This window comes from Onychomys torridus, chromosome 18 (assembly GCF_903995425.1).
Source record: "Onychomys torridus chromosome 18, mOncTor1.1, whole genome shotgun sequence".
Lineage (NCBI taxonomy): Eukaryota > Metazoa > Chordata > Mammalia > Rodentia > Cricetidae > Onychomys > Onychomys torridus.
In genome coordinates, this window is record NC_050460.1 from 61,326,644 (window position 1) to 61,353,342 (window position 26,699).

At 45.1% G+C, this 26,699-nt stretch overlaps 1 protein-coding gene across 2 annotated transcripts in view; it reads right to left on the reverse strand.

Moving 5' to 3' along the window:
* Positions 1 to 26,699, reverse strand: part of Dnah8 (dynein axonemal heavy chain 8) — a 234,034-nt gene that overhangs the window by 120,342 nt on the left and 86,993 nt on the right. For both annotated transcript variants that reach the window (XM_036167928.1, XM_036167929.1), the window contains 16 exons: positions 25,314 to 25,538; positions 20,090 to 20,262; positions 18,821 to 18,999; positions 16,147 to 16,334; positions 14,769 to 14,855; positions 14,570 to 14,677; positions 13,946 to 14,080; positions 11,020 to 11,181; positions 9,050 to 9,296; positions 8,677 to 8,918; positions 8,043 to 8,183; positions 7,268 to 7,505; positions 4,631 to 4,773; positions 4,045 to 4,179; positions 3,292 to 3,414; positions 1,282 to 1,495 (listed from right to left, as the gene is read on the reverse strand). In XM_036167928.1, coding sequence (XP_036023821.1) covers positions 1,282 to 1,495; positions 3,292 to 3,414; positions 4,045 to 4,179; positions 4,631 to 4,773; positions 7,268 to 7,505; positions 8,043 to 8,183; positions 8,677 to 8,918; positions 9,050 to 9,296; positions 11,020 to 11,181; positions 13,946 to 14,080; positions 14,570 to 14,677; positions 14,769 to 14,855; positions 16,147 to 16,334; positions 18,821 to 18,999; positions 20,090 to 20,262; positions 25,314 to 25,538 — 2,740 coding nt within the window. The remainder of the gene's footprint in view (positions 1 to 1,281; positions 1,496 to 3,291; positions 3,415 to 4,044; positions 4,180 to 4,630; positions 4,774 to 7,267; positions 7,506 to 8,042; positions 8,184 to 8,676; positions 8,919 to 9,049; positions 9,297 to 11,019; positions 11,182 to 13,945; positions 14,081 to 14,569; positions 14,678 to 14,768; positions 14,856 to 16,146; positions 16,335 to 18,820; positions 19,000 to 20,089; positions 20,263 to 25,313; positions 25,539 to 26,699) is intronic.

Below are 26,699 nucleotides of genomic sequence, written 5' to 3' on the forward strand. Positions count from 1 at the left end.
GTTTTTGAAAAAGGTCACAGGGCACATGTTTATTCTAATGAGTAAGTCATTACAAGATTAAGTCAGAAGTCCCAGCTACCCTTAGTGGCAGTGGGCCATATACCGACTCATACTTAATCCTCCCTACAGCGTTCCATAGCTGGGTCCTTTGTCTACATGTGTTTTATTTTGTGCTTTGGCATGAGATGGGACCCAATTTTAATGGTTTTCCCATAAAAATGACCGACTGTTCCTGCTTCTCCTCCCGTTCTGCTTCTGACTCCCATTGCCTGCCACATCAAGCAATCATGACAATGTAGTCTGTATTTCAAATTTTCCCATAGTACATGTTATAGATGCCAAATTTGGCACCAACAATCAATTTCATTAACATTTCAAAGTACTAGTTATTACTGTTAACTTTGTGGGCTTGTGTGAAGTATTGCCACTCATCAGCCCAGATCTCCCTGATCACCCACGTGAGGACAAAACAAAAGAGCTTCCTTTATGTGCACTTGCGTGTATGTGCGTGCGTGCGTGAGTGTATGTGTGTGTGTGTGCTTAGGTGTATGAGTGTACATGTGCAAAGGTGTACCCATATGTAGGTACTTGTGTGTGTATGTGTATGCTTAGGTGTGTGTGTGTACATGTGCAAGGATGTACCCATATGTGGGTACTTGTCGGGTGTGTGTGTGTATGCTTGGGTGTGTGTGTACAAGTGCAAAGGTGTACCCATATGTGGATACTTGTGTATGTGTACGTGTGTGTACGTGTGTGTGTGTGTGTGTGTGTGTGTGTGTGTGTGTGTCCCCAGGCCAGAGGACAACCTCAGCTGCTGTTCCTGAGAAGCCATACACCTTTTCTAAGACAGAATCTCTCACTGGCTTGGTGCTTGCCAAAACGGGTAGGCTGGCTGTCCAGCAAACCCCAGAATACTCCTGCCTCTACCTCCCCAATACAGGGACTACAAGTGTGTGTCATCACATGTGGATGTTTTTATGGGATTCTGAGGGACTGAACTCAGATCCTCTGACTTGCATGGCCAACATTTTACCAACTAAGCCACCCCCTCACCCCTCCCTCACTTCTTATGCCACCATCTACAAGGTTCTTTCTAAGTATCTTGAGTCCTAGAACAGGCTATCAATACCAGGCATCTTAATGTTGGTATTTAGATGTTCGTTTCAGATACTTTGTCCCCATTCCAGACAGACATTTTAGCTCTTAAGTAAATATTTGCATGGTTTATATCCATTATGTGATACAATAAAAAAAAATATTAAGCATCTATAGTACTCGTACCAAAAATCTTGTCTATAGAGGTATTTGAAGGCAGTGTGCAATTAAACACGGTGAACTGTCTTTTTAGGCGCTGTGGGATATCATTCCGCCCCCCTCCTGGATGAATCATGGCCGCTATGAGCTGTACATCGACGATGGTGGTGAAGTCTCCAGGCTTGTCCAAGCTATACATCCCTTCCATTTCCATCATCTGCCGCACAATCTCATTAGTTATCTGAAATTTCATACAGCAACATCTTTAAACATACTGCTAATTCTCAACAACTCCTAAAAAACATAGGACAGATAAGATTATCAGAAAACACTGAACTCCTTCCGTGGAAGCGTGGTTACGACTCTGGCCATCCCCTTCAGGCCAACCTGAATGAAATGATACCAACATCTGGTGTGGGTCCAGGGTGCCCTTCACTAGACTGATAAAACAAATTTCCAAGTGAGTTTAGGTGGGTAGAAGGTTGGGAAATATTTGGTGCTCTTGGCAACAGCACCTAGAGTTACAAATTGGACCACAGACACCTCCCGCACTCACTTAGACACTTTATACCAAAATGGAGAGTGGTCTCAACCCCGAGCTCTGACATGAGAACTGTTCAACATTTTGGTTTGGAGGCAGCTCTGACTCTGTTAATGTGTCCTCCTTCTCCTCTTGCCTTGGTTTCTGAGGCATAATTCTTCCCAGACTCCTCTGATGACTCTGGATCACTCCCTAGCCATGCTTTACCCCCCCCATCCCCCCACTCTCACATTTAACTGCTTTCCAGGGCTCCCCCTTCCTTCTCACGATTCCAGCCACACCATTGGAACGCCACATCCCAAAGAATCTCAAAGCTGTTACTCTGGCTTTAGCTTCCCTTCTACGCTCCAACTCTGTGTATTCAAATTCCTTTGGGGTATCTCCAAAGGGACTGCACATAAGCACCCCCAATAGAACAGTCTTTCATCCAACCAGTATTCAACTACCGTGTGCCAGCCTCTCTTTATACACACACAAAAATCCATCTTCATGAAGCATGCATTCTTGTGGGAGACAAAATGCGCAAGTGTATGCTTATGTGCAAATAAAATAGTGTACTATAAATGTTTCCGAGAAAATAAAGTAGGGAAATGAAATACAAGGCTCCTGGGAGGAGTGTCTCAATATGGAGAACAGCATGTTTCCTGATGGGCTGAATACAGGGCAGCTGACTCCTGAGTTAAACAAGACTCATTGCAGAACAAGTTTGGGATGTTTTTTAAGTCTAACTAGCCACCCCTAGATGAACAATTGAGTTTTAGAACTCTACAGACAACAGAGGCAGGCTGGAGCTAAACATGCCTCCACCTCTGAGAACCACTGAAATCCCTCAGCCCAGAAGTAGAACGGAAGCTTTGAAGAACTATGCAAGGATTGCTCTCAGGGTGGGCACAGAGCTTCTGTTGGATCCTAGAGCAAGGGGGCATAAAGAGTGGGAACAGGGACAAAGGGCCAGACCTGGTGGACTCAAGCTAGATGGAGCTCATGAGGCAGTGTATGCCACTGGGAGTGAATTGGGAACATGCCAGATGCTGGCCATGACAGTAAGGTCCTCTAACGGGGAATGACTTGGGTTGACCGATGGTGTCAACTGGGACCATGGTCTGCAGTTGGATGAGTGCAGGAGATGTGGTGCTTTGTCGGCTTGATTGGAATTGTTTAGCTCGTAGGTGGTCATTGGAGAGGGAGAGCGAGGCCGAAGCAGAGAAGCCAGGAAGGGCATGAAGTCAAGATGCCAAGTAGGCATGGGGAGTCCCACCAAACCACAGATGGGTTCAAAGAGGAGAAGTCAAAAGGGCTGAGAACTATGATTAGGCTTAATGTGCAGGTGGTTGATTTAACAGAAAACACTGGGCTGGAAGGAGGCTTCAGCTGAGTGTGCCTCTTTCCGAGGACCCCACTTCAGTTTTTGATACCCAACTCGCATGATGCAACATCTCCCGCAACTCCAGCTCCAGGGGAGCTACGGATCAACTACATAAAGTTCTTAGGCATACCTGATCACCCCATTCATTGATCACAGGCATATTAATGTCATCAATAAACACAGTCATCTTCCTCCCTCCTGGGGGCCCATAGGTGCTTCCCATTCTCTTATCCACATAGCTTTCGATTGTTCTCTAGAGAAAAGGAGACGGTCTGTCACATGCACTGGATTTCAAGCCTTAAAACTAACCATGTTTTCAAAGCAGAATATAATTCACTACTAGAACCGGTTCAGTTCAAGCGTAATTATTAAATACGTATCACTGGAGTGTTTCAAAACAAGAGACGGGAATGTGAACCATCAATATACTAAAACTGACACGCTCCCAAGTTCAGCCTCTGATTCAACATTAAGCCAAACTACACTGCTTGGCTTCTAATTCAGTCACATGAGAGCAAACTTAGGTCTGGAGAGGAGTCTTTAAAGAGTAACTAAAGAGTGCTCACTGCTCTGACAAGGGACTGGATTTGGTTCACAGCCCCCACAGGGCAGCTCACACATGCCAGTTCTCCAGGATCTGGCACCCGCTTCTTGCCTCTTCAGATTCCTGCATGCATACAGTGTACATACTCGTACACACACATACACACCCACACCCACAAATAAAAATAAGTAAGTCTTCAAAAAAAAAAGAAAGGCAAATTTAGCCGATGCCAACTGCTAAACCCGTGTCTGGGAAAACACAGAGCGCACCCTCACTGTACTGAAGTTGCCACTTTAAAGCTTTAGCATGCTTATTACCACAGCAGATGATGGGTTCTACCTGAAACATCATTGGCTCTGTGGCAGAGGAGAAATTCAGACTCTTGGAGAGCTGTACTTCGGGGTCATACTTCTTCAGGTAGGCCTTCACCATTACGGTTTTCGCAGTCCCCTGCTCTCCCGTGAGCAGGACAGCCTGCAATTGCGGAAGAATTATGCCGAAAGATGCCATACTGTGTTCAGTACCAAACACCTTATGGCTCTACCTGCTATGACTTGCCATCCCATGAGCCGATGCTATGCATTTTTGAAATTGTTTTCTACAATCACTCCCAGGGAAATGAAAAATTCAAGTAAAAAGTATACACAGTGATATCCAGGTGCTGGAAGAGAAGATGGTTGCCCATTCACATGCCCATTGGGGTACAGAAGTGAGTCTGAAAGGCAACAGCCTCGTTCCTCATTAGCTCACGGGAGACAGAGAAGAAGACTAACTCTGGAGCCTGGAACCACTGTCAGAAAGGTCCTTCTCCAGCAACACCCTGTCTGGGCCCATGTGTTGGGATTTATGTTTTCTCTCTGTGGTACGTGAGAGAAAATGTGTTTCTTACATGGTTTGGGACCACCTAAGAGTTCACCACACTTACCTTATGTTGTTTTGCAATAGTGTCTATCAAAAAATTGGTCCTGATGTTGTCAACATTTGGAACCAAGATGGATGAATACTCCGGAATGCTGTCCGTTGGATAGTAGTAGGGCTGAAGTCTCTTGTTCCAGTGTTCCCAATCACCTACATGGTGGGTCGAATTTCATCTTAATCAAAATGTGTCCTTTGATGGTTTATGTAAAGCTATAGAAATGTAAAGTGCTAGACACAATCGCTTAGATCATGCATTAAAATGCTTCCCCAAAGCATCAATGCATCTACTTATCTAATGTTCCCCCTTTCATTCTTGCCAATGGCTGTTTATTTACTCGCTTATTCCTCTGCATGTGTGCAAATGTACACTTGTTCATGTGTGTGCCAGCATATAGAGGTCAAAGAAATAACCTTCCGTGTGACTTTCCCTCGGCTGTCATCTACTGTGGGCTTTTGTTTGTTTGGTTGGTTGGTTGGTTTGGTTTGGTTTGTTTTTAAACAGAGTATCTCACTGGCCTGGGGCTCACCATTAAGGCTGGCTGGCCAGTGAGCACAGAGGAGCCTCATCTTCTCTCCCCCAGGGTTGGGATTACACACACACCACACCAGCGTCTCTGCATCAGTCCTGGGGATGAAACTCGGGTTCCCACATCAGCACGATAAAAATGTCACTGGCTGAGGTTATCTCCCAGCCCATCAGTGGTAATTTATATCTTCTTATGTTTTTAACCTCTGCTACCTCTAATAACAACAGCTTTATCACTTTTATTGATCTTTACAAAGAACTATCTTTTGGTTCCGTCTTTTTTTTTTTCCCCCTATTCTAGTTTCTATCTCATTGATTTGTTTTAATCATTGCCCACTCTTCTGTTTACTTTGGGGTTAATTGAAACCTTTATTCTCTTGAGATATAGACACAGTGTGCTACAAAGTCTCCCTGTTCTGAATGTTTTACAGTCTACAGTATTGCTGTAAATGGTTCTTTGCTCTTGAGAAGGAGATACACGCGGCTGGTGAGAGCAGACTGCCCCACAACTGTCAGGGAGGCACAAAAGCAAGGAGCCCGTGCCTGCCTGTCTACTGCCTCGCGCTCGTTCAGTGCCTCGGCTAGTGCAGTGACAGTGCCTGTGGGTCTGTCCTTCCGTTTCGACTCTTTTCTCGCTCTTCCTCTCTGTGCATGGCCCTCTGCTGTGGCACTCCATCTTGAACCCCCTAACCTAGCCGCCTCCTCCAGATCAATCCCTTGCTGCTCTGATGAGCCTGGCGGTTCCCTCACACCTGCTAGAAGCCCCCCTTATGTCAGAACTTGGCTCTCTTCCTGCCTTTGCCTGGTGTCTAAATGACTGTTCCACATACTGAGTCCAACTTGGTGGTGGTAGAGGCCAAACCCAGACTGTAACCCCTTTTGGCCTGGAAGCAGAGACTTCTAGATCTAAGAAAACAGTCTCTCCAAACAAAACTACTAATATCTGGTGATGGCGAGGACACACACACACACACACACACACACACACACACACACGCACATGAATACATACACACACACATAAAAATATGTATACATACTTATACAGAGACAAACACACACATGCATTCAAACACACACACACAAACTAAAGATGAGCTGAACCCTTTATGAGCACTAAGTATGTAATGCTCTGGGAGGAGAGAACCAACTCTCATGATTATCTGCTGACCCTTGTACTTGTCTCAGTCCTTCCAAGAAGGCCCCTCCAAACACAGATGCGTGCCCCTTCCCGTTGGTGAGGCTCTCTTCCCCTCCAAAGTGCCTGGGTAACCCAGAAGCTCTTCCTTCAGCCCTCTGTGGTATCGGGTGGGTGCAGCTGCCCCACAGCCGCTTTGGAAAGAGACCTGGGAAATCCTTTTTCTTAAAGAGCCTGAGAACCAGCCCTGTGATTACTAATTCCACCTCCCAGCTGTTTCCCCTTCCCAGGCCCTCTGGAGGCTCTGGAGATGTACAACAAATTACTTCTCAACCAGGAGTTAACTGTGTCGTCGCGCATGCTAAATCAAATGCTTTGTATCTTCAGCCTCCTTGCTATCACGATTGTCTCACTGCTGGCTCCCCTCCTGTTCTATTTATCCTTTTGAGTTTATGCATTCAACACAAAAATACCTTTGCTGCTCTGGAGGTTTGGGGAGAAAGCAGAGGTAAATATAGGAAGCAAGGAGGGAGGGTTTATTGTTTTTGTTCTCTAAGGGGCTTAGAAGAATTGAGCCTGGTTCTGGGCAAAAGCATCAGGTTGAAGGGTATTTGTTTAAAGGAAAGGGGAGCTGGGCCTGGGCTACACAGAAGCACAGCCCTGCCCACTCCCTTCTCTCTGTTCATTCTGACATTGGCAACAGACACTCTGTGGGGCTCATCAATGGTGGGTGACTCCACGTTGCTCCCTAAGCACTGGGAAGCAAGTGATATGCCAGTAATTGCTTCTCAAAGCAGATTTTACTTAGACCACTCCAAGTGAAGAAGTCAGGGGGGTCCCAGCCTCCAGTATAGCCAATATAGAAAATCCCATCTCTGACGTATTTTCACAGTGGTATCCATTGTTACATTCCTAGTTGGCTTAGTTCTCAACTCTTAGAAATTTACATTTTAGAGTCATCTTGTTTGACCCATAATTACCATTATCAGAAACGTAGAACTCATACATGGTCTGATTGGTACCCTTGGGTATTTCTGGCAGGTCTAACTTGCTTCCGTGACTGCGTAAAAAGACTTCGAGTTTTTCTCTGCTCTCCAGTTCTAAAAGGGCCCCCAAACTCCACATCAGGCCAAACACAAACAGTTTATGGAGATGCTCCATGGATGAGATGCCACCTTCTTCTTTGGAGGGAATTAAACCTTCCAGGAGATTGAGAGACTGCAAGAGATTTCAAATAAGATCTTTTTTATTCTTTTTTTTTTTTTTCAACTTTAAAATGTTCCGGTTAAAATACTTGAAAGTAGAAACTCAAAAGCAGGAAGGGGAGAGAAAAGAAAACAGAGATATCTCGAGACACTGCCTGACATCCTCCTGATAGTCCCCAGTGCTAGGGGACAATTAAGGCTTCAGACAGGCTATACAACCAATAGAAATGATGTAAGCTGGGAACCTGCAGGTGTGGGTTTTACCTCGCTCCCCCCCACACTCCTACACCCCTACACCCCCGCTCCTGCCACTGAGCCTCACTTTCCCAATCTAAAAAGGCAGAAGCTCCCCTCTAAATGTGTCCAAAGGTTGCTTCGGGTTCCAGAGTTAGACGACTAGATTAAAGTTCATCCTTCCTCCTCTGGGAATTCAACTTCACATGACGAAACGGTCTCCAAGGCCCCAGGCCCCGGGGACTTGCTCTTCTAGATGCCTGTGAGTGGTGACTGGGTTCAAAGAAGTGGGGGTACAGAACAGGTCAAGTCTTACTTGCATAATGTAGTTACACTCCAGGAGCTGCATTTTGGGGTTCAGGTTTAGTTTCATGAATGTGTATGTGTCTTCAAAGGCCTTATCGTACAGACTCAAAAACACAGTGGCCTCCTGCTGGGTGCGCCTCTTCAACCAGGCCTGGAGTCAAAGAACAGTTTCTGTGCTTACTAAGGAGGTACAGAGCTGGGAAGGCAGCTCAACTGATATCAAGGGCTTGCCTTGAAAGCTCGAGGACCAGAGATCAATTCTTAGAACTCACATTTAAAAAAAAAAAAAAAAAAAAAAAAAAAAAAAAAGCTAGGTGTGATGACACATGTTTCTGATCCTAGCGTTGGGGAGGTGGGAACAGGCAGATCCTTAACACTCACTGGCTCGCCAGAATAGCCTACGTGGCAAATTCCAGGCCAGTGAGAGACAGTCTTAAAAATAAAAGAAGTGTGGGTGGCAGGAAGGCTTGAGGGACAACACCCAAGTTGTCTTCTGGCCTCCACATGGACCCACACATGGGTACCTACACACACACACACACACACACACACACACACACACACACACACACACACATGGATACACATAAGCAAAATGGAGAAAGCTGGAGACATGTAGACCCCTGCCTGTTTCCAGTCCCCACCTGCAATATTGGCCTCCAGCTGAGAGCCGAACTGCTGATATACACCATGCCCATCCTTGACACGGTTGCAGGAGAGGCATTCTCAATGTTGTGCACCTCAAACAGCAGTTTACAGTTAGGGGCCATGGGAATACGGTCCCCGTTAGCCAGGGTGAGTGTCTTGTTGTCATCCAACACAGAGTTTAAATTCTCGATCCAAATAGCATCCACGGGGCCATCTAAAATGAGGAAGATGTTTTCACCTGCAAACAAGTGGGCAAAAATCAATTGATTTTTTCATCAGCAAATAAAAGGCAGAAAACTAAGCAAATACTGTGTCATTGTTAATAAGTTTGCCTAGAAAAAGCAAACCCAGAGGGAGACCCGTGCGTACCCTTTTTAGCCTTCAATGTCTTCCTCCACAGAGTGGAAAAGATTCCATCCGTCCAGTCATTGGTGGCTGTATCTAGTCGGCCAAACATCTGGGGTGCGGTAATCGCCTTTGGATTCATCCGCATCTCTCTGTGAGGCCTCCCGCACTCTGTTAATGACTTCATCAGAATTGTAATGACCGCCGTCTTCCCAGAACCACTGGGCCCAAGAGTCATCAGGCCATGCCGTACCAGCGAGGTCTCATATAACTACACGATCAAAATGACACATTGGAAAATGTATATGAGTCTCTGGCTGGCCTTCGTGTAAGTTAGCCGAAATTTCAAAAGCTTTAAATAACATTCAAGTGTTCTTTGTTTTACTGGATGAGGGAAGCAAACTGGAGTCACGTTCAAAACGACATAAGTGATAAGTAATAACAACATGGGATTTGAATTACATTTTGGAAATAATTAATACAGGACCAGCTCTTATTATGCTCCTTGGGATCTGAGTGTGCCTGTGGTGTGGTGATGTCACCCCCCAGTGGTGGAAAGGAGAAGCGCAAAGCCTTCTGGGTTTCCAGAAGCACAATTTGAATTTTTCCTGGGTAAGGAAGGTATTTATTCGGGGAGTACACTCGGGAGATTTAGAGAAGGGTGTGGAGATAACAGCCCAGGGATGGGAATATCGCAATGGAGGACACCAGCAGCAGGGAGACAAGCATGATCCCGCCAGGGACTGTCTGTCTGGAATCAGAGGAACTTGGCCTTCCTTTCCCCTCACCCATCCATCCTTCCTTAAGAAGATGACAGTGACACTTGGGGTGGTAAAGTACTCAGGCAATGCCTGCTCATGTGCCCACACACAAAGTGGCTTCAGTCTTCCATTTGCTACTAGAAGTAGAAGCATACAGAAACTGGGTACATGGGAGTGGGAGAGGGGATTCACAGAGACCTCCTAAGGACACAGCACAGAGTGGGCTGTGGACACAGCTCAGTCATAGAGGGCGTGCCTAGCACACATGAAGCCCTTAGCTTTTGAAACCTCAGTCTACAGTGGGAGTAGTGGTGCACACCTGTGACCCCGGACTCCAGAGACAGAGGCAGGAGGGTCTATGCTGGGGATGTCTTTCTGTATGCTGTGAATGTGTTGCTCTGATTGATTGATAAACAAACAAAAACAAAAAAACACTGACTGGCCAATAGCCAGGCAGAAAGTATAGTATAGGCGGGATAAGCAGACAGAAGGATTCTGGGAAAAAGAAGGCTGAGTCAGGAGATGCCGCCAGCCACCACAGCCATGAGAAGCAAGATGTGAAGGCAGAACTGGGAAAAGGTACCAAGCCACGTGGCTAAACATAAATAAGAATTATGGGTTAATTTAAGTGTAAGATCTAGCTAGCAAGAAGCCTGAGCCATTAGGCCAAACGGTTTTAATTAATATAAGCATCTGTGTGTTTACTTGTGTTTGAGCGGCTGCGGGCCCAAGTGGGGCTGGAGAAAACTCCAACTACAGGTCTAGGGTTCAGGGCCATGCTCAACTACATGGGAAGTTCTAAGTCAGCCTGGGCTAGACAACTAATGTAGGTGAACCATAACATGTGTGTGTGCGCACACACACACACACACACACACACACACACACACACAAACAACCCTGAGTTGTCAGCTGCAGGCAATACTGCCAGCGTGACTACAAGAAGCCGGCTGGGCTGTCACTTCCTACCCCAAATGTTCTTGAATTCTGGTTACCATCGACCTTCTCATGAGGGTTAAGTAACAGCTAGACTAAATGACTGCCAGATTTTACCAAGACAAATTCTTTCTTACTAAAACAACCACCACCCCCTGAGGATTCTTCTGGTGATGATGGCTATCCAGCATTTTAATTCAGTTTCAACACTTACAGGGAGTAAGCACCATATGGTTAAGATCCCCCGCCATTGTGACCACTGCCGTGCACTCGCCGCCGAGGTTCCAAGGCCCTTACCTGCACTAATTTGAGGTTCCAGGGTGGGTGGTTAATCAGGCCTTCGAGGTTGACCTGGTTAGTCACTGCTGCTTGCAGTTCCACATAAGTGCTGCTGTCCAGCTGTAACCCTGGAAACAGGTCGTTGATCAAGCTGAGGAACAGGGGCTCATCTTCATCAACCTAAGGTGGTATACATTAACACAGACGTATTCAATCAACAATCATGTCTTAGCTAAGCAGGATATATGCATGGTCCTCACCACTTTATGCCCAGAGAATCATTTCTTAACTCAAAATCAGACTTGCACCTTCTAGCACTTTCTCAGCACCACCACCGAACCCACATGGCACTCAGAATCCCTTGGCATTCTACAGTCTAGCCTTGATCAGTGCTTCACCTCATTCCTTTGTCTGCCTCTCACAGGCTCATTTTCATGTTCATCTTAAAGTAGGCTGTGTACAGCCCCATCATCATGGAAACAGAGTATCAATAGCTCACTTACAGCAGGAAATACACACCCCTTACCCTCAATGATTTCATCCATCAGTGGCTGGGCACTCCACCTGAGCAGTGTCCTGCCTTTATTTATAAGGAGTAGGCTTGAGCAAGCTTACTCCTACTCTTCCTGTGCTGTGTCTTTAAGACACAGTTGCCCCATTCCCAAATTCCACTCCTTCTCAATCTCTTCTGTCCTCTGAAGCTCCCCTGGTGCTTTTTGTTTTAAGATTTATTTTTATCTATGTGTCTGTGTGTGGGTATGTGCGCCTGAGTGCAATGACACACCGAGGACACAAGGGGGCGGAGGATTCCCCATAGGAGCAAGAGCTCTAGGCAGTTTTGAGCTACCTGACATGGGTGCTAGAAACCAAACTCAGACCCTCAGGAAGAGCAGCAAGTGTTCTTAATCATTGAGCAACACACACACACACACACACACACACACACACACACACACACACAGATACTTTCTTGATTGTCAAAGTTCCAAGAATAAGGAACAGAGGACCTGGTGTCAGAAAGTTGGCTGACTATGATTATGGATGGGTCCTCTCTCCTCTCCAAGTTGCCCCCCTCAAATAAATGACAGTAGGTCAACCTGCCAGAGATGCTGAGAGGGTCTAACAAAAAAGTACATCTGAAGAGGATTTGCCAACGCAATGAACTATTCGGATAGATGCTCATGGCGAGCTTAGAGACCAGAATGTAAACTTGCTACACACTGTTCCTTCTCACCTGTACACCCGGGCTCCATCTGTGGCCCATCAGATGGCACATAAGCTTCACATCTGGCTATTACCATAACATAAAAAGAAATTCCACATGAACATCTAATGTGTTTATTTTGGAAATCAAGAAATGTATGTTTACGACTGCAGAGACGGCTTAGCAGTTAAGAGAGCTTGCTGCTCTTCCAGAGAATCTAAGTTGGTTCCTAGACCCTCATCATCCAGCTCACAACTGCCTGTAACTCCAGCTCCAGGGCATCTGACACCCTTTTCAGGCCCCTGTAGACATACACCTACAGAGATAGACACATACATGCACTCACACAGACACACACAGAGACACATGTATGTAGTTAGAGTTTTCCTGCCTGGCCCAGTCAGGACAAATCTCTCTTACCCGCCAGTCCCACAGTTGCTCAGACCCAACCAAGAAAGCACACAGAAACTTACATTGTTTAGAAACTGTATGGCCGTGGCAGGCTTGTTGTTACCCACTTCTTCTATCTTAAATTAACCCATTTCTGTTAGTCTATACTTTGCCACATGGCTTGTGGCTTACCAGTGTCTTTACATGTTGCTTCTCATGGCGGCGGCTGGCGGTGTCTCCTCCAGCCTTCTACTTCCCAGAATTCTCTTCTCTCTTGTCCTGCCTATACCTCCTGCCTGGCCACTGGCCAATCAGAACTTTATTTACACAGAGCGATATCCACAGCACATGTACATACACACAAATGAAAGAAACTGGTGTTTAGAGAGGAGATTTTGAGCTAAGCTCATCATAAAGAGAGAGAGAGAGAGAATAGTTCTCATGGTTTCTTGTGAATCCAGAGCTTCAGGCTTAGAATTTAGTACTCTGAATAATGTTAGAAAACTGCACTGATGGGCTGGTGTTGCTGGGTAAAGGCACTTGCTGCCAAGCTTGACAACCTGAATTCAATCACTGCGACGCACACAGTAGAAGAAAACCAACTCCCCAAAATTGTCATCTGACCTCCACACTCATGATGTGGCACTGTAGACATGCACTTGCATACATGCACACACATAATTTCTCAAGACAGGGTTTCTCTGTATAGCTTTGGAGTGTCCTGGAACTCACTCTGTAGCCCAGGCTGGCCTTGAACTCACAGAGATCCACCTGCCTCTGCCTCCCAAGTACTGGGATTAAAGGCGTGCATCACCACCACCTGGCAATTTCTCAGTTTTTTAAGGGGGTGGGAGAGATGGCTCAGTGATTAAGAGCAACTTGTTCTTGCATAGGACCACACAGTGGCTGGCAACTACCTATAACTCCAGCTCCTCTGAAGGCACTTCGCATACATGGTACACATATAAACATACATGCAGATACATGCAGGAAAAAAAAAAACCCTGCTCACAATTAATTATATACATAATTAAAATTCAAAAAGAATTTTAAAGGAAACTGGATTGAAAATCTGGCGCAGAAACCCTCTCTCTGACGGCCTGATTTACTACACACAACCATCAAAAGGAGGCACTTCCATTGTGAGCCCGCGAAACACACCTGCTCTCTTTGTTAGTGTTCTTCTCTTCTCTGCTGTTAGTGTTCAGAGCTCAACATGAGCAACCCCCCTCTACCCCGACACACACACACACACACACACACACACACACACACACACACACACACTGGCCAGGTGAGCAGAAAGAAACTAGGTCAGGATCCTGGAAGAGAGAGTTCAGCGATATTTACCAGCTTGGAAAGGTTCATGTCTCTGAGCCCTCGCATGACCGTACTCAACTCGCTGTCTTCCGGCCGGGCTCTTTTCTGAGATCCAAGGGTCCTCAGCACAGACAGGATATTTCTCAGTCCAAAGTCATAGTGGACCTAGGATGGGGAAAGAGAGAACAAAGACACCTCATTGAAAAATTTCAGGCGCAGGCTCACCCTGTCCAGATAGACAGGTATCCTGCTGGCACTGTGGAGTGGTTATGCTGCAAAGTGCCGGGAACACAATTCTTCTCCCTTTCCTTTGCGGGAGAAAAGAATCATCCCATCCGAAAAAGCAAGGTAACATGACAGAATTCAAACCTATGTTGCTTTTCAGAACGAGACAGCCAGATGCAGTCTGAGAGACAAACAATAGATTTTAAACACCTAGCCTCTTGCAGAAGACCCATGTTCTGTTCCCAGGACCCACATTTGCCCCAGTCACTTGCAACTCTAGCTCAGATGGATCTGATGCCCTCTTCTGGCCTCTGTGGGTACCAGCACTTACATGCACATACCCACACATGCGTATACATAATTTTAAAAAAACAAATTGAAACAAAAACTTAAATTCTATACTTATGAAAGTAATAAATATGCTGTTACCTGTTTAGTAAGTTGCTCTTCGCAGAGTTTATAGAGAACATAAAACTTTTGGGCCAAGATAACATTTTCAAGAAAACCACAGCTTGCAAGTTTAACTCGCATAATGATCTGCAGATGAACACAGTGAGACATTTTAAAGCAACTTCACTGGGAGAAAAAGTAAACACCACATATGGCCCTTCTAAGTCCTGATACATACCTGCCTATCAGGAACCATCATTGCAACCGTTCGAAACTGGATTTTTAAGTTTTCTGGCAGTTCCTGGCGCCCTGCATATCCAGGGTTCTAAGAGTTAAAATATATTTAATTTTTAACTATTGGTTCAACTTTTTTACTTCCAGTACATAAATACATTTCAGGCCCCTAATTCAGACTGTAAGTCAATGGAACAAAAATATTTAATATAGAAAATATCCATGCTTTCTCAAAAATGTGTACTGAGCCATCCATATTTAATAACATTTCATATCACACCTTTTCTAATATATCCATTTTTAATTCATTATTAAAGCTACACATAGTTTTGCAAAAAATTAAGTATCTGTGTGTCTACTGGTTTAAAATATAGAAAAGGGAAAAACAGAGCTGAATAAATAGTCCTGAGTAATTATGAGCTGAAATATGGCAGTAAAGAGAAGGGTGGGGGGATGGTTGAGTAGCTAAGAGTGCTGAAAACCCAGGTTCGGTTCCCAGCACCCACGCGGTGGCTCCTGACCATCTATAACTCCAGTTCCAGTGAGAGGTGCTGTTTCAAAAGGTGATCAATACAGAAAGACTCCTGGCAGCTACCTCTGGCCTCCACATGCCCGTATGTGGGTGCATGTGCAAGCATGCATGCATACACCTGCATACATAGTACACACAACAGCTAACTTCCCTTACTGGCTCTCTGATTTGAGCCTGAAACACCTCAACTAGAAGACATTTACCCAGAGGCTCTTGCAGCTCTAGGATGAGGCAATGGGCATGAGATAGTCATCACCATTACTTCCTCCTCTTGCCTATAGAATCACACTCACCCTCTAGGCCCCCTTGAAGGGAGGTGTAGTGTGCTCCATGAGACCTGTGGGTGTCCCTTCCGGATGGAAACCCTAAGCCAAAGCGTGATTATTCATTTTCTCTTTGTTATACCATCCAACAGTGATTGAGACAGTGACCACCTGATCAGCCTAATACCAGAGTAAGGATGTGCAAAGCTCACCCTGGCCTCTCAGATGCCACCTTAGACAACCCATAGCGGACATGAGGCATGAGAAAGAAAGGTATCTTCGTGGTTTTAAGAAACTCACATTTGTAAGTAATGCACCCACATCACAACTACCTATAAAGTTCGCAATCTCACAACTACCTGTAAACTTCAGCACCAGGGTAACTGATGCCCTCTTCTGGCCTCTATAGGCACCTATACTCACATGCACATACCCACACATAGACACACATAATTAACTTAAAGTGAGCCTTTTTTTTAAACCCACATGAAGGCTTCTGGTTAATTTGTCCTGTAATACACAAACTCATCTATTTATATCTGTAACAATTAAATCCATCAACTTGCATTTTAGGCCTAGGATCTCACCATTGTCAGGAAGATTCCAAATTCTGGGTTTAAATCCACACAATCGCCATCTGAGAAAATAAACTGTTTTTTCCTCTCTTTCCTCGCTGTCAAAACTATGTAAATTTGTTGGGCTGCCACAGATAACACAGGCAATTCAATTCTGTTAAACTCATCAAAACAGCCCCAGGAACCCGACTGTGCAAGACCTGGCATGAGAAATGGTTAATTTGCAAAGTTTCACTTTTTGAGGTACCTTCTTGATAGCAAGTGCTCCCCAACAATTACGCTTAAACACAATTTATGTGAAGTTTCACATTGGGCTGTTTATGGAGACGTATTTCATTCTTGTTATGGGAGATGTTTAATTATTTGCATATCATCACCAAACGCAGTGAAAACAGTGCAGTGTCCAAAGGAAAATGTAAATACGACATTGCAGGCAGGTGTCCTGAGAAGTGATAAAATCTGATCCTGTCTGTAATGACCACCTTCAGTGAGGATGGAGGAGAACGGCTGGCTCTCTACTCTCTGGGGAAAATGGCAGAATATGGGATGCCTCTCAGCCAGATCCAATCACTCTGGTTTTGTTTTTTTGGGTTTTTTTTTTATTATTATTATTACAGTGAGATAGGAATGTCAGGTTGCAGGATGAGATGGCCAGAGGGGTTTTATGTATTTCTTACAAAACCAAGCACAAAGTCAGACCTGGGGATCACGAATGCTGCTCCTTACCCATCCTCTAAGGATGAGAACCTTCATCACCTACAGCTGTGTGAAATGCTTTATTTCCTTCATCATTATTTGCCCAATCTTCTCCTCTCCCACTTGGGGACGACCATTCTAAGGATGTGGGGATGTTTATTCCCTTAACATTTTCCTGTCAAACCTTCTTCCATCTCCTCATCCTTTTGTCACTCAAGAGAGGGTGGTTATTTTTTCCTCGTAAATTGTAGTTTCATTTTCCTTGTGTCTCAATTGTTATTTTTTCTTAACAGCCTGGTTTCTTCAGTTGGCTGAAGAGCATAAAGTCTCAAATCTCTCTGAAGCTATTAATTTCACTGAGTTTATTGAGTTTTCTTCTGTTTCCTCTTTAATTCAACTTAGCAGTCTTTATGTTCTCTCTCTCTCTCTCTCTCTCTCTCTCTCTCTCTCTCTCTCTCTCATGTGTGGGGGGGTTTATTTGTGGGGGGGTTGTGTTGTGTGTGTTTGTGTGTGTGTGTGTGTGTGTGTGTGTGTGTGTGTGTGTGTGTGAATTCTTTAAGACAAGGCCTCATGTATCCCACACTTGCCTTGAACCCACTCTATAGCCAAGACTGGCCTTGACCTCCAGTCCTCCTGTCTCTACCCTAAGTACTGGTATGGTGAGTACTAACACTGGATTACAGGTATGCACCACCAGACACATACAGTACTGAGGATCTCACCCAGACTAGGCAATCACTCTATGATCTGACCTATCCAATCAGCCCTATAATGTCTTTATAGTTCTAGGTACCAACCTAAGCTCTTCTGGTTATGTTGAGCTAATGGGTTTTTACTACGTTATGTTTTAACACAAATTCCTGCTTCATATGCAGGATACACAGACAAGGAACTTCCCTTAAGCATTCAGGAAGATGGAATCACGCAGAGAATTAGCATAGGGAGGATATCAAGGTCAAGGTCAGCAAGCAAGGCAACAGTTACCCAAAACAGGGGCCAGAGCCCTACAGGTCCCCCACACACACACTTAGGTTGCGTGGGACATCAGCAAGTCACCTTACCAGTCATGGAGACACCTGTCCAGGCCACACAGGCGCTTAGATGCAAGATTGTAAAACACTGGAAGTGAACTTCTGGCCTCTGGGGTTCTCCCATTGTGCTGTAAGCCTATATTTAAGACCTCCTCCCTCCTTCAAGAAACAGCATTTGGCATTCAAAAACAAGGCAAAAAAAAAAAAAATTCCTGCTTGAGATGCCAGCTGCCAGTGCTTTGGAGGAAGGATGGGATTGGCAGGAGAGCTCCTCCTGGGCTTGGGGCCTGCCATCTGACCCTAGCAGAGGCCCTACCTGGAGATGGCCTCTGGCAAGACTCCTGTTTCAGAGAGCTATGTTACAAAGCCAGACTGAGTGCTGACACTGGCATGCCCTTGGATGTGTTTTTTCCCTCAGTGTTATCGGAAATCAACTCTTGCCTACCCATCTTCTAAAATTTTTCTCAAGAATTTTTAATCTCTGATGGCCAACCTGCTTCTTGTTTTCTAGTATAACTGTGCTTCAAAAAAGAAAGAAAGAAAGACAGAGAGAGAGAGAGAGAGAGAGAGAGAGAGAGAGAGAGAGAGAAAGAAAGAAAGAAAGAAAGAAAGAAAGAAAGAAAGAAAGAACGAACGAACGAACTTTCATTTCAGCAGGCTTTCACACAGCAAGGGGAAGCTGCATGCACCCATCTGCTATGCAGACTAGCTCTCCTCCACTACTGTATGACTGTTACAAATTGATTCTGTCTTCAAATCCCAATACACATTCAATGCACTCAATATAACATGACCAGCAGTATTGAGCAACACTGAATTTAATGCTACCTGGTCACTTTTAATCCAGAAAGATTGCCATATCATATAAACCAATCTAGCCTAATGATGGTAGTGCCATTTTACATATCTATGAGAAAATATCAAGGGGCAATGAAAAAATAAAACTATTAGACACTTGCCTTTGAAAATCCTCCCCAGGCCTCGGAAATCCATCTGATCCGAGCAGTTGAACACAACCACGTACTTCCCTAGACACCTGCCCATGTCTTTGGTGGTTTCTGTTTTCCCGGTGCCAGCGGGTCCTGCTGGAGCCCCACCCATGTTCATCCCCAAAGCCTGCGCCAGCGTGATGTAGCATCTGCAACACAGGAAGGAACAGGCCCGGGGTGGGGGGGGGGGGGGGGGGGGGGGGGAGGCTCAGAAGAGCCTGTCTGACATGGAGCTTGAACAGCCCACATGAAACAGGCAACCGAACAGAATGGGATGGGAGAGAGCAAGAGGAAGCTGAAAACACGAAACGGTCCTGCTGTCATTTTAGCTGGTAGCGGACTCAGTCAACATGGCAGGAGGAAATCACCCAACATCTGCTTTCAGTCAATGCTACAGACACTTGCTGAGTGCTTGCTGTGTCCAGCATACTGAACTGTGTGTGGTGGAACAGTAAAGATAGAAAAGAGCCACACCTTGCCTGGGGACAGGATCCGTCCCTGACGGAGACGGACTCAGCCAAGAAACTAAACTTTTAAATTCAGTTTCCACATCTGAGAAACTGAGAGACTGCAGGCTGTGGTGCTGTACCCCTACAAGAGTCAGGAGGCAGAGGCAGGGGCATTGCTGCCAGCTTAACACCTGTCTGGGATACACAGAGAATTCCAGCCAAGGCTACATCGTGAGTCTTTATCTTCAAAAAAAGAGAAAAGAAAAAGAAAAAGCGGAGTGTGGTGATTTCCTCCCTTTAATCTCAGCACCCAAGAAGCAGAGGCAGGGGGATTGCTGTGAGCTCCAGGTCAGCCAGGGGTACAGAGTGAGGCCATGTCTCAAAAAAAATAAAATAAAGAAAAGACTAAAATCCACCGAAAACCCCAAGCACAGGAGACTACATTAAAGGCTATCAAATGTACTTTCCTTTCCTTGCGATGTTATTAACTTCCTTAATGGTTTTGGGTGTTTTTCCCTCCCACGATCTCAAGATCATTATTAAATTACCCAAAGCAAACATTCAATCTTGATTTTATTCTTTCATCTGTTTCTGCTTCATAAAACATTAACGCCTGTGTTCGTGTAAGCAACAGCGAGGGTTATTTCACTGTTAGGCTGCCTTTGATGACCCAGCACGGACCCGAGACCACAGCACCATGAGCTCATGAATATTTCAGTGTGGCTTTGTAAGGCCTTCTAAGCATGTCATTTAATTACCAAGTGTAACCACAAGCTCCGGGTGTTCCTACCTGTCAGTTAACGGGGTGATCACAAGGCGATCGGTGCACCCCAGGAACTCATTTTGGTAAATGAAATCAACATCTGTGATGGACACCACAGTCTGATCCAGATCTTCTTTGAAATAAAATCTGCTCTGTTTCAGCCATTCAAAGTCGGTAACAGACTTGATGTGCATTTTTACCTTGAAAATGGGAAACGCGAAATGTTACAAACTGACCTGCAATAGCCTAAAACAGGCAAGTGGGTGGAGTTGAGTCACTCATTAGTGAGCTGGTTAGTCTCCATTTAACAGTAGTTATTGCTGGCCTTCTTGTGCTGACACCACACTGGGTGAACACAGAAAGACACAGTGTCTCTTTCTGGAGCTTACCAAAAAATGTGGGAGTGGGGCAAAGTCACGCAATTTCAATGAAATACAAACCACACTACTAAAGTAAGTCAAGGGAGATGGCTCAGCAAATTAGAAGCACTTGCTGCTCTTGGCAAGGACCCAGGTTCAGTTCCCAACACCCACACAGTGGCTCCAGTTCCAGGGGTTCTGACTCCCTCTTCTGGCCTCCATGGGGCACTGCATGCACTTGGTGCACACACTCAGACACACACACACACACACACACACACACACACAAAATTTACAAAGAAGAAATTCAAGGCCCACAGAAATGTGTAACAATAGGACCTAACCTAGTCTAGGAAGTAGAGACTTGGAGAAAAACATCTCTCAACTAAAACCTGTCTAAACAATAGAAATATGGCAGGGAAAACAAAGGCCCAGATCTACTTAGCATGTTCAATAACTGAAAAATGTTCAGTACTGCTGAGGCCTAGGGCTTAAAGGACAGAATGTGTGTTGGGGCCTCAAAGGATCATGGGAAGTGTTTGGGAGACTCTCTTCACAGCAGTTGGAAGCCACTAGAGGTGATAAATAAGGAATGCATAGCTAGGTATGTGCATATGTCTCTCTGTCCCAGCACTATTGTGTGCCTCCCAATTTGACAGGTCTTCAGCATGTTCTGTGAGGCAAGAAGCTCCAGGTGATCACCACCGTGCTTGTAACTTCAGAGACCGGTCCATTAGAAGAGACAGAAAGCAAGACAATACTTTCAGGAACCCACCCACCATGGCCACATTCTGAGGCACCTTCTGACTTTCCCCTGGTAAGCCTGGAGAAATCTCAGTCCTGCCTATTCAAGGAACCAACCTGTAAGTCAAGTTCCAGGGGTTCTGACTCCCTCTTCTGGCCTCTGTGGGTATTGCGTGCACGTGGTGCAAATACATACACGTAGGCAAACACTCACACACACAAATTGCCCTCATATCCACAAGGTCACTTCCAGGTCATTCCAGGTGGCACTAGAAACGGATTTCTGGAAATATCTACAGTGTTTTGATGCTGACCTGGCGGGGTATCCCTCTGCCTCAGATCTCCCTAAGCCTTGCTATTCACAGTCTTGCTGTTTTTTGTAGCATGACCGTGCCTTTCCCTCCAGCTTAGGATTCTGATTTCCCACCCAAAACTGTTTGTATTCGCCACATTAAATGATCTGCTCTTGGACGACATAGCCTGGACCCAGCCCCAGAGACTGTGTCCCCTGACTCAGGAACCACAGCCGTGGAGATGCAGTCAGCCAGGAACTTCTGACGACCTATTGAGATGGTGAGAATGAGGTGGAGGGGGAGATAGAGGATAGCCAACAGAGGGATCAAATTCTGGTAACGTATTGTCATAGATTGTAAGAAGCAGACAAATAAGAGGGATATATGCTGGCTATGCCACACAGTTTAGTTGGTTTGCAAACTGACTCCAAGGTCAGGTGGGATTGGGACACAAGGAAAACAGTTTCACAGTTTTCACCATGCCCCAGTTTGGTTTTGTTCTTGTTGGCCTCTGTGGTGCTGGGGAGTGACCCGGGGGTGTCACACAGGCTAAGCAAACGTCCTCCCGCTGAGCTCAATTCCCAGCCCTGTTACTTATCTTGTCTAAAAAAAATAGAAATAAAAAAAATTTTTTAAATCCATTCTGTACAGAAAATAAAGCAGCTCTCCTCAGCACTGAGTTTTAAAATGTCTGCCACGGGACTTCACATCAGCCAGGGCTGTACAAACACTTCTAATAGTGTGTTCACAGCAGGTACAAAAACAGAGTCCACACCAGCATTCCTGAGTACATTTTCTTAAATGTCAACATGACTGCACAGATGCCAAAACAAAATGCCAAATCATGATTAGTTTGATCTGAAGAAAATCTGATTGCAGCTTACTTCACATTTTTCAAACATATATGCTTGGGTGGGTGGGTGAGGGTATGTGTGCACACATGCGTGCACATGCGTGTGTGGGTGCCCACAGAGGCTACATAGGGAATTAGGTCCCCTAGAACTGGAGTTCCAGGTGACTTTAAGCCTCCTAATGAGTGCTGGGAACCAGATTTACAGCCTCTGCAAGAGCAGCAAGCACTCTTAACCACCGACCTGTCTCTCCAGCCCCTTTTCTTTTTTATTTTTTAAGTTTTTTTTCTATTTTTCTTTATTAAGAAATTTTCTACTCACTCCACATACCATCCACAGATCCCCCTTCTCCCACCCACCCCAGCCCTCTTTCCCAAGCCACCCCGCATCCCCACATCCCCCAAATCGAGGTCTCCATGGGGAGTCAGCAGAGCCCAGCACACTGAGCCTAGGCAGGTCCAAGCCCCTTCCCCACTGCACCAAGGCTGTGCAAGGCATCACACCAGAGGCACCAGATTCCCAGAAGCCTGCCCATGCACCAGAAATGGATCCCGATGCCCCTGCATGGGTGCCCCCCAAACAGTTCGAGCCAAACAACCATCTTCTGTATCCAGAGGGCCTAGTCCAGTCCCATGGGGGTTCCACATCCACCAGTCCACAGTTCATGGGTCTAGCCCCTTTTCTTACACTTCCACATTTGAATCACTCAGGAATCCGACTCTGATTCTGCAGGTAGAGGTGGGCCAGAACTAAAGATTCTGCATCCCAGTAAGCTTCCAGGTGAAGCCAACAAAAGTCATCAGCACATAACGTTTAGAAAAAATGAGACTGGGGATGGTAAGGGAATCAATGGCCTGGCCAAATGCCCTTCAAAGAATCATCAGTACATGTCCCTTACATAAGCAGGGCTTTGGGTACAAATGTGAAGGAGGTGGTCTATGATCAATTTCTCCACAGAAGTCCCTGAGACATATGGATTATGTGTCTGCCATGAAGGACAGTGATGCCTTTAAAGATGTATTAAATCGAGTTGAAGAAAGTAATGGCACAGATTCAGACTGTCAAAAGACGGGACAGGAAAACCACCATGGTCTCCTGTCCTGTTGTGATAGTGTCAGCTGTCAAGGTGACAGGCTCCAGAGTCATCTGGGAGGGGGTCATGCCTGGTAGGGTTTCTTGATTACATTGAGATGGGAGAGCCCACCTACTATGCAGAGCACCTTTCCCTGACTGGGATCTTGGAGAAAGGGAATGGTGGTGGTCGGCGTGAATGAGAGACGTCCCCCATGGAATCACACATTTCACTGTTTGTTCCCAGGTTGGGATGCTGTTTCAGGAGGCTATGGAACCTTTAGGAGGTGAGTCCTTGCTCTCTCCCTCTCTCTCTGTCTCTTTCTCTGTCTTTCTGTCTCTGTCTCTGTCTCTCTCTGTCTCTCTCTCTCTCTCTCTCTCTCTCTCTCTCTCTCTCTCTCTCTCTCTCTCTCTCTCTCTCTCCTTCCTGCTGGGGGACAAAACGTGATCAACCAGCTTCCTGCTCTTACTGCCATGTTATCCCTGCCATTATATACTACAACCACATGCAGAAATAAACCCTGTCATCCTTAAGTGGCTCTTAGCCGTGGGACTTTTTATCCCAGCAACAGAAAACGTAGGAGCTATGCAGCAGCAGGTGTTCAGGGCAGCACGCATTCAGAGCAGCACATGCTCAGAGCTGCAGGCATTCAAAGCTGCATGCATTCATCAACTTCTGCTTCCTGGCTGTGGTTATGATGCGACCTTGAGCTACCTTGAGCTGCTCTTGCTTGATGCCCTTGGTGTGGTAGACTGTGCTGTGAAGTGTGAGCCAGAACAAACTCTCTCTAAATTTGATTTTTGTCAGAGTTTTAAAGAAACTGAGACACGCTTGGGGTTCCAGCTGTAGAACTTGACCAGGCCCAAAGCCATCATTAGAATCCTCTTTCCAAGGGGAATGAGAGCACTCATCACTTTACTCCCGCCCTATAGACTCTTTCCCAGTCAAGTTCTATTGGATGCTAACAACCAGATGACAGCCATGCACAATCACTCAGGCTTGTTTCCACTCAACTTGAAGTTCTCCTTTCTCAACCAGTCCAACACCGTTCATACCCTGTCCTGACTCAACTATAGCATGCACTTGGGCATTTGTTCAGCAGAGCAATTAATTCTTAACTGACCAATTGGTTCCAGACTTTCAACCCATGTGTTCTTTTGCCTGTATTCTGTCTTTCCTCATCTAATAATACATTTTCTTAGACTCTTTTCTAAGAGTTACACTGTACTAAAAGACAATTGTTTTCCTGTTTTCAATTACGACAGTGTTTTGTTCTGTGTGTGTGTGTGTGTGTGTGTGTGTGTGTGTGTGTGTTAGATAAGTCCATAAAAAACATAGCCATTGATAGCCAAAGTTTAAAAGCCTAAGCAAGGCTCCATGGCTTCAGAACAATCTTTCTACCCGTATTGAAAGAAGTTCAGGGAGACACACTGAGTTTGGTACTAAGCAGTATTTCTTTGAGTGGCTTCCTTAATCTAGCTATGTGATGTTTTTGTTTGTGACTTTAGCTAGGCATGGTGGCAAATGCCTTTAATCCCAGCATTCAGGAGGCTGAGGCAGGATGATCTCTGTGAATCATCCTGGTCCACAGAGCAAGTTCCACGATACCTAAGGAAACACAGTGAGACCCTATCTCAAAAACATTTGTGAGTTCATTACAATAAACAAACAACAGCCAAAGACAAAAAAAAAAAATCAAAAACCAAACTTTTTAGAATAATAAATGAAAACACATGCATGTTGTTTGAAGCACACAATACACCTACTCAGGTGTAGACAGTTGTGAAGAGGAACCACAAGGAACGGGAGCTCACGTAAGTTCATTGTTCTGGATAACATTTAACTACTCACTATTAACTACTAGACTAAGTTACTCTGACAAGGTGGGGGCAGGAGCTGGGGGGTGGAGCGTGGGGAGGGGAGATACTTTACCAGGTCATCAAAAATATCTCTCTGGTGCACGTGGATGGTGATCAAAGTCTCAAACTTCACTCTGTCAAACTTGCTCAAGTCATGTGTCGTCTGACTGATGAGAGTATTTAGAATATCCAGAAATTTCTGGTTGGTTATTTGCATGATTTTCCTGTCGTCCTTTGCGTTGTTTAAAGCCTCTTCCGAGTCATGTGTCCACAACATCTGAATTCCCAGAAGCCCGACCTGCAGACACAGCAGACACATACATGCACATTGAATTTCAGTTGTCATTTATGCACATGAAGCAAACAGTGTTGATCTTTCTGTTTTGTTTTGTTTTTGTTTTGTTCTCTGTATAGCCCTGGCTGTCCTGGAACTCACTCTGAAGCCCAGGCTGGCCTCGAACTCACAGAGATCCACCTGCCTCTGCCTCCCTGAGTGCTGGGATTAAAGGCGTGTGCCACCACCTCCTGGCTCAGTGTTGATATTTTTAAGCTTTAAATAAAACTTTTATTTATGCGTGTATGTATATACATTGTGTGTGTGTGTGTGTGTGTGTGTGTGTGTATACACACATAAAAATTCTAAGAAAGTATATAATAAAATATAATCATCATTTCCAAACAGCATAAATATAAGTAATTTTTATTCCTACTTTTGTAGTTTTCAAATCTTCCCAGATTTTTATAGCAATGATCCACTGCATTCATAAACTTTAAAAATATGTTCTAAGAGAAAGCAGAGATGAGGTGTTAGGCAACTTTTTAAATTAACTTGATAGCAGGCAGATTTCAGTTATTTGAAAAAATTGCTTTAAGGGACTAATATACACACACACTAAAAGAAACCTGGGAAGCCACTCAGCTTCTCCATTATGTCCTGTTCAATTCCTCCACTGCTCTGAACCTGCTCCTAATTCTCCTAATGCTAATTCCCCAGTCTGAATGAGACCTGAGAATATACAGTGGTTCGTGCTCTCCAAGGATAGAGAAAACATGTCACTGTAACCCTAAGAAGCCTATTTTTTTTTTTCAGCTTACCTAGGATATTTTTTTTTAATCTTTAACAAGAACATTAAAATTTTTCAGGGCAACTATAAAACATTAAAACTGCAGCATTAAAATCATCTCGATGGTGGAGGTTGATCCTTGTTTGTGCTTATACAGCTTGAATAATTAATGTCCAATCATTTTCAGCTGTCTCCAAAGTGTTCTCATTAATTCGGGAACTAACTGGAGTTCAGGCTGGGGCAGGAAACATAGTTAGGACAAAAATCTGGGGGTTTTTTTCCCCTTGGGAATCTCTTCGAGTTCATGCTACTTATGAAGAGACTGAAAACCATGTTTCATTTATCCTGGGTGAAATTTTAATGGAAGTGCCAGTTCTTTATTCCCTGTACTGGGG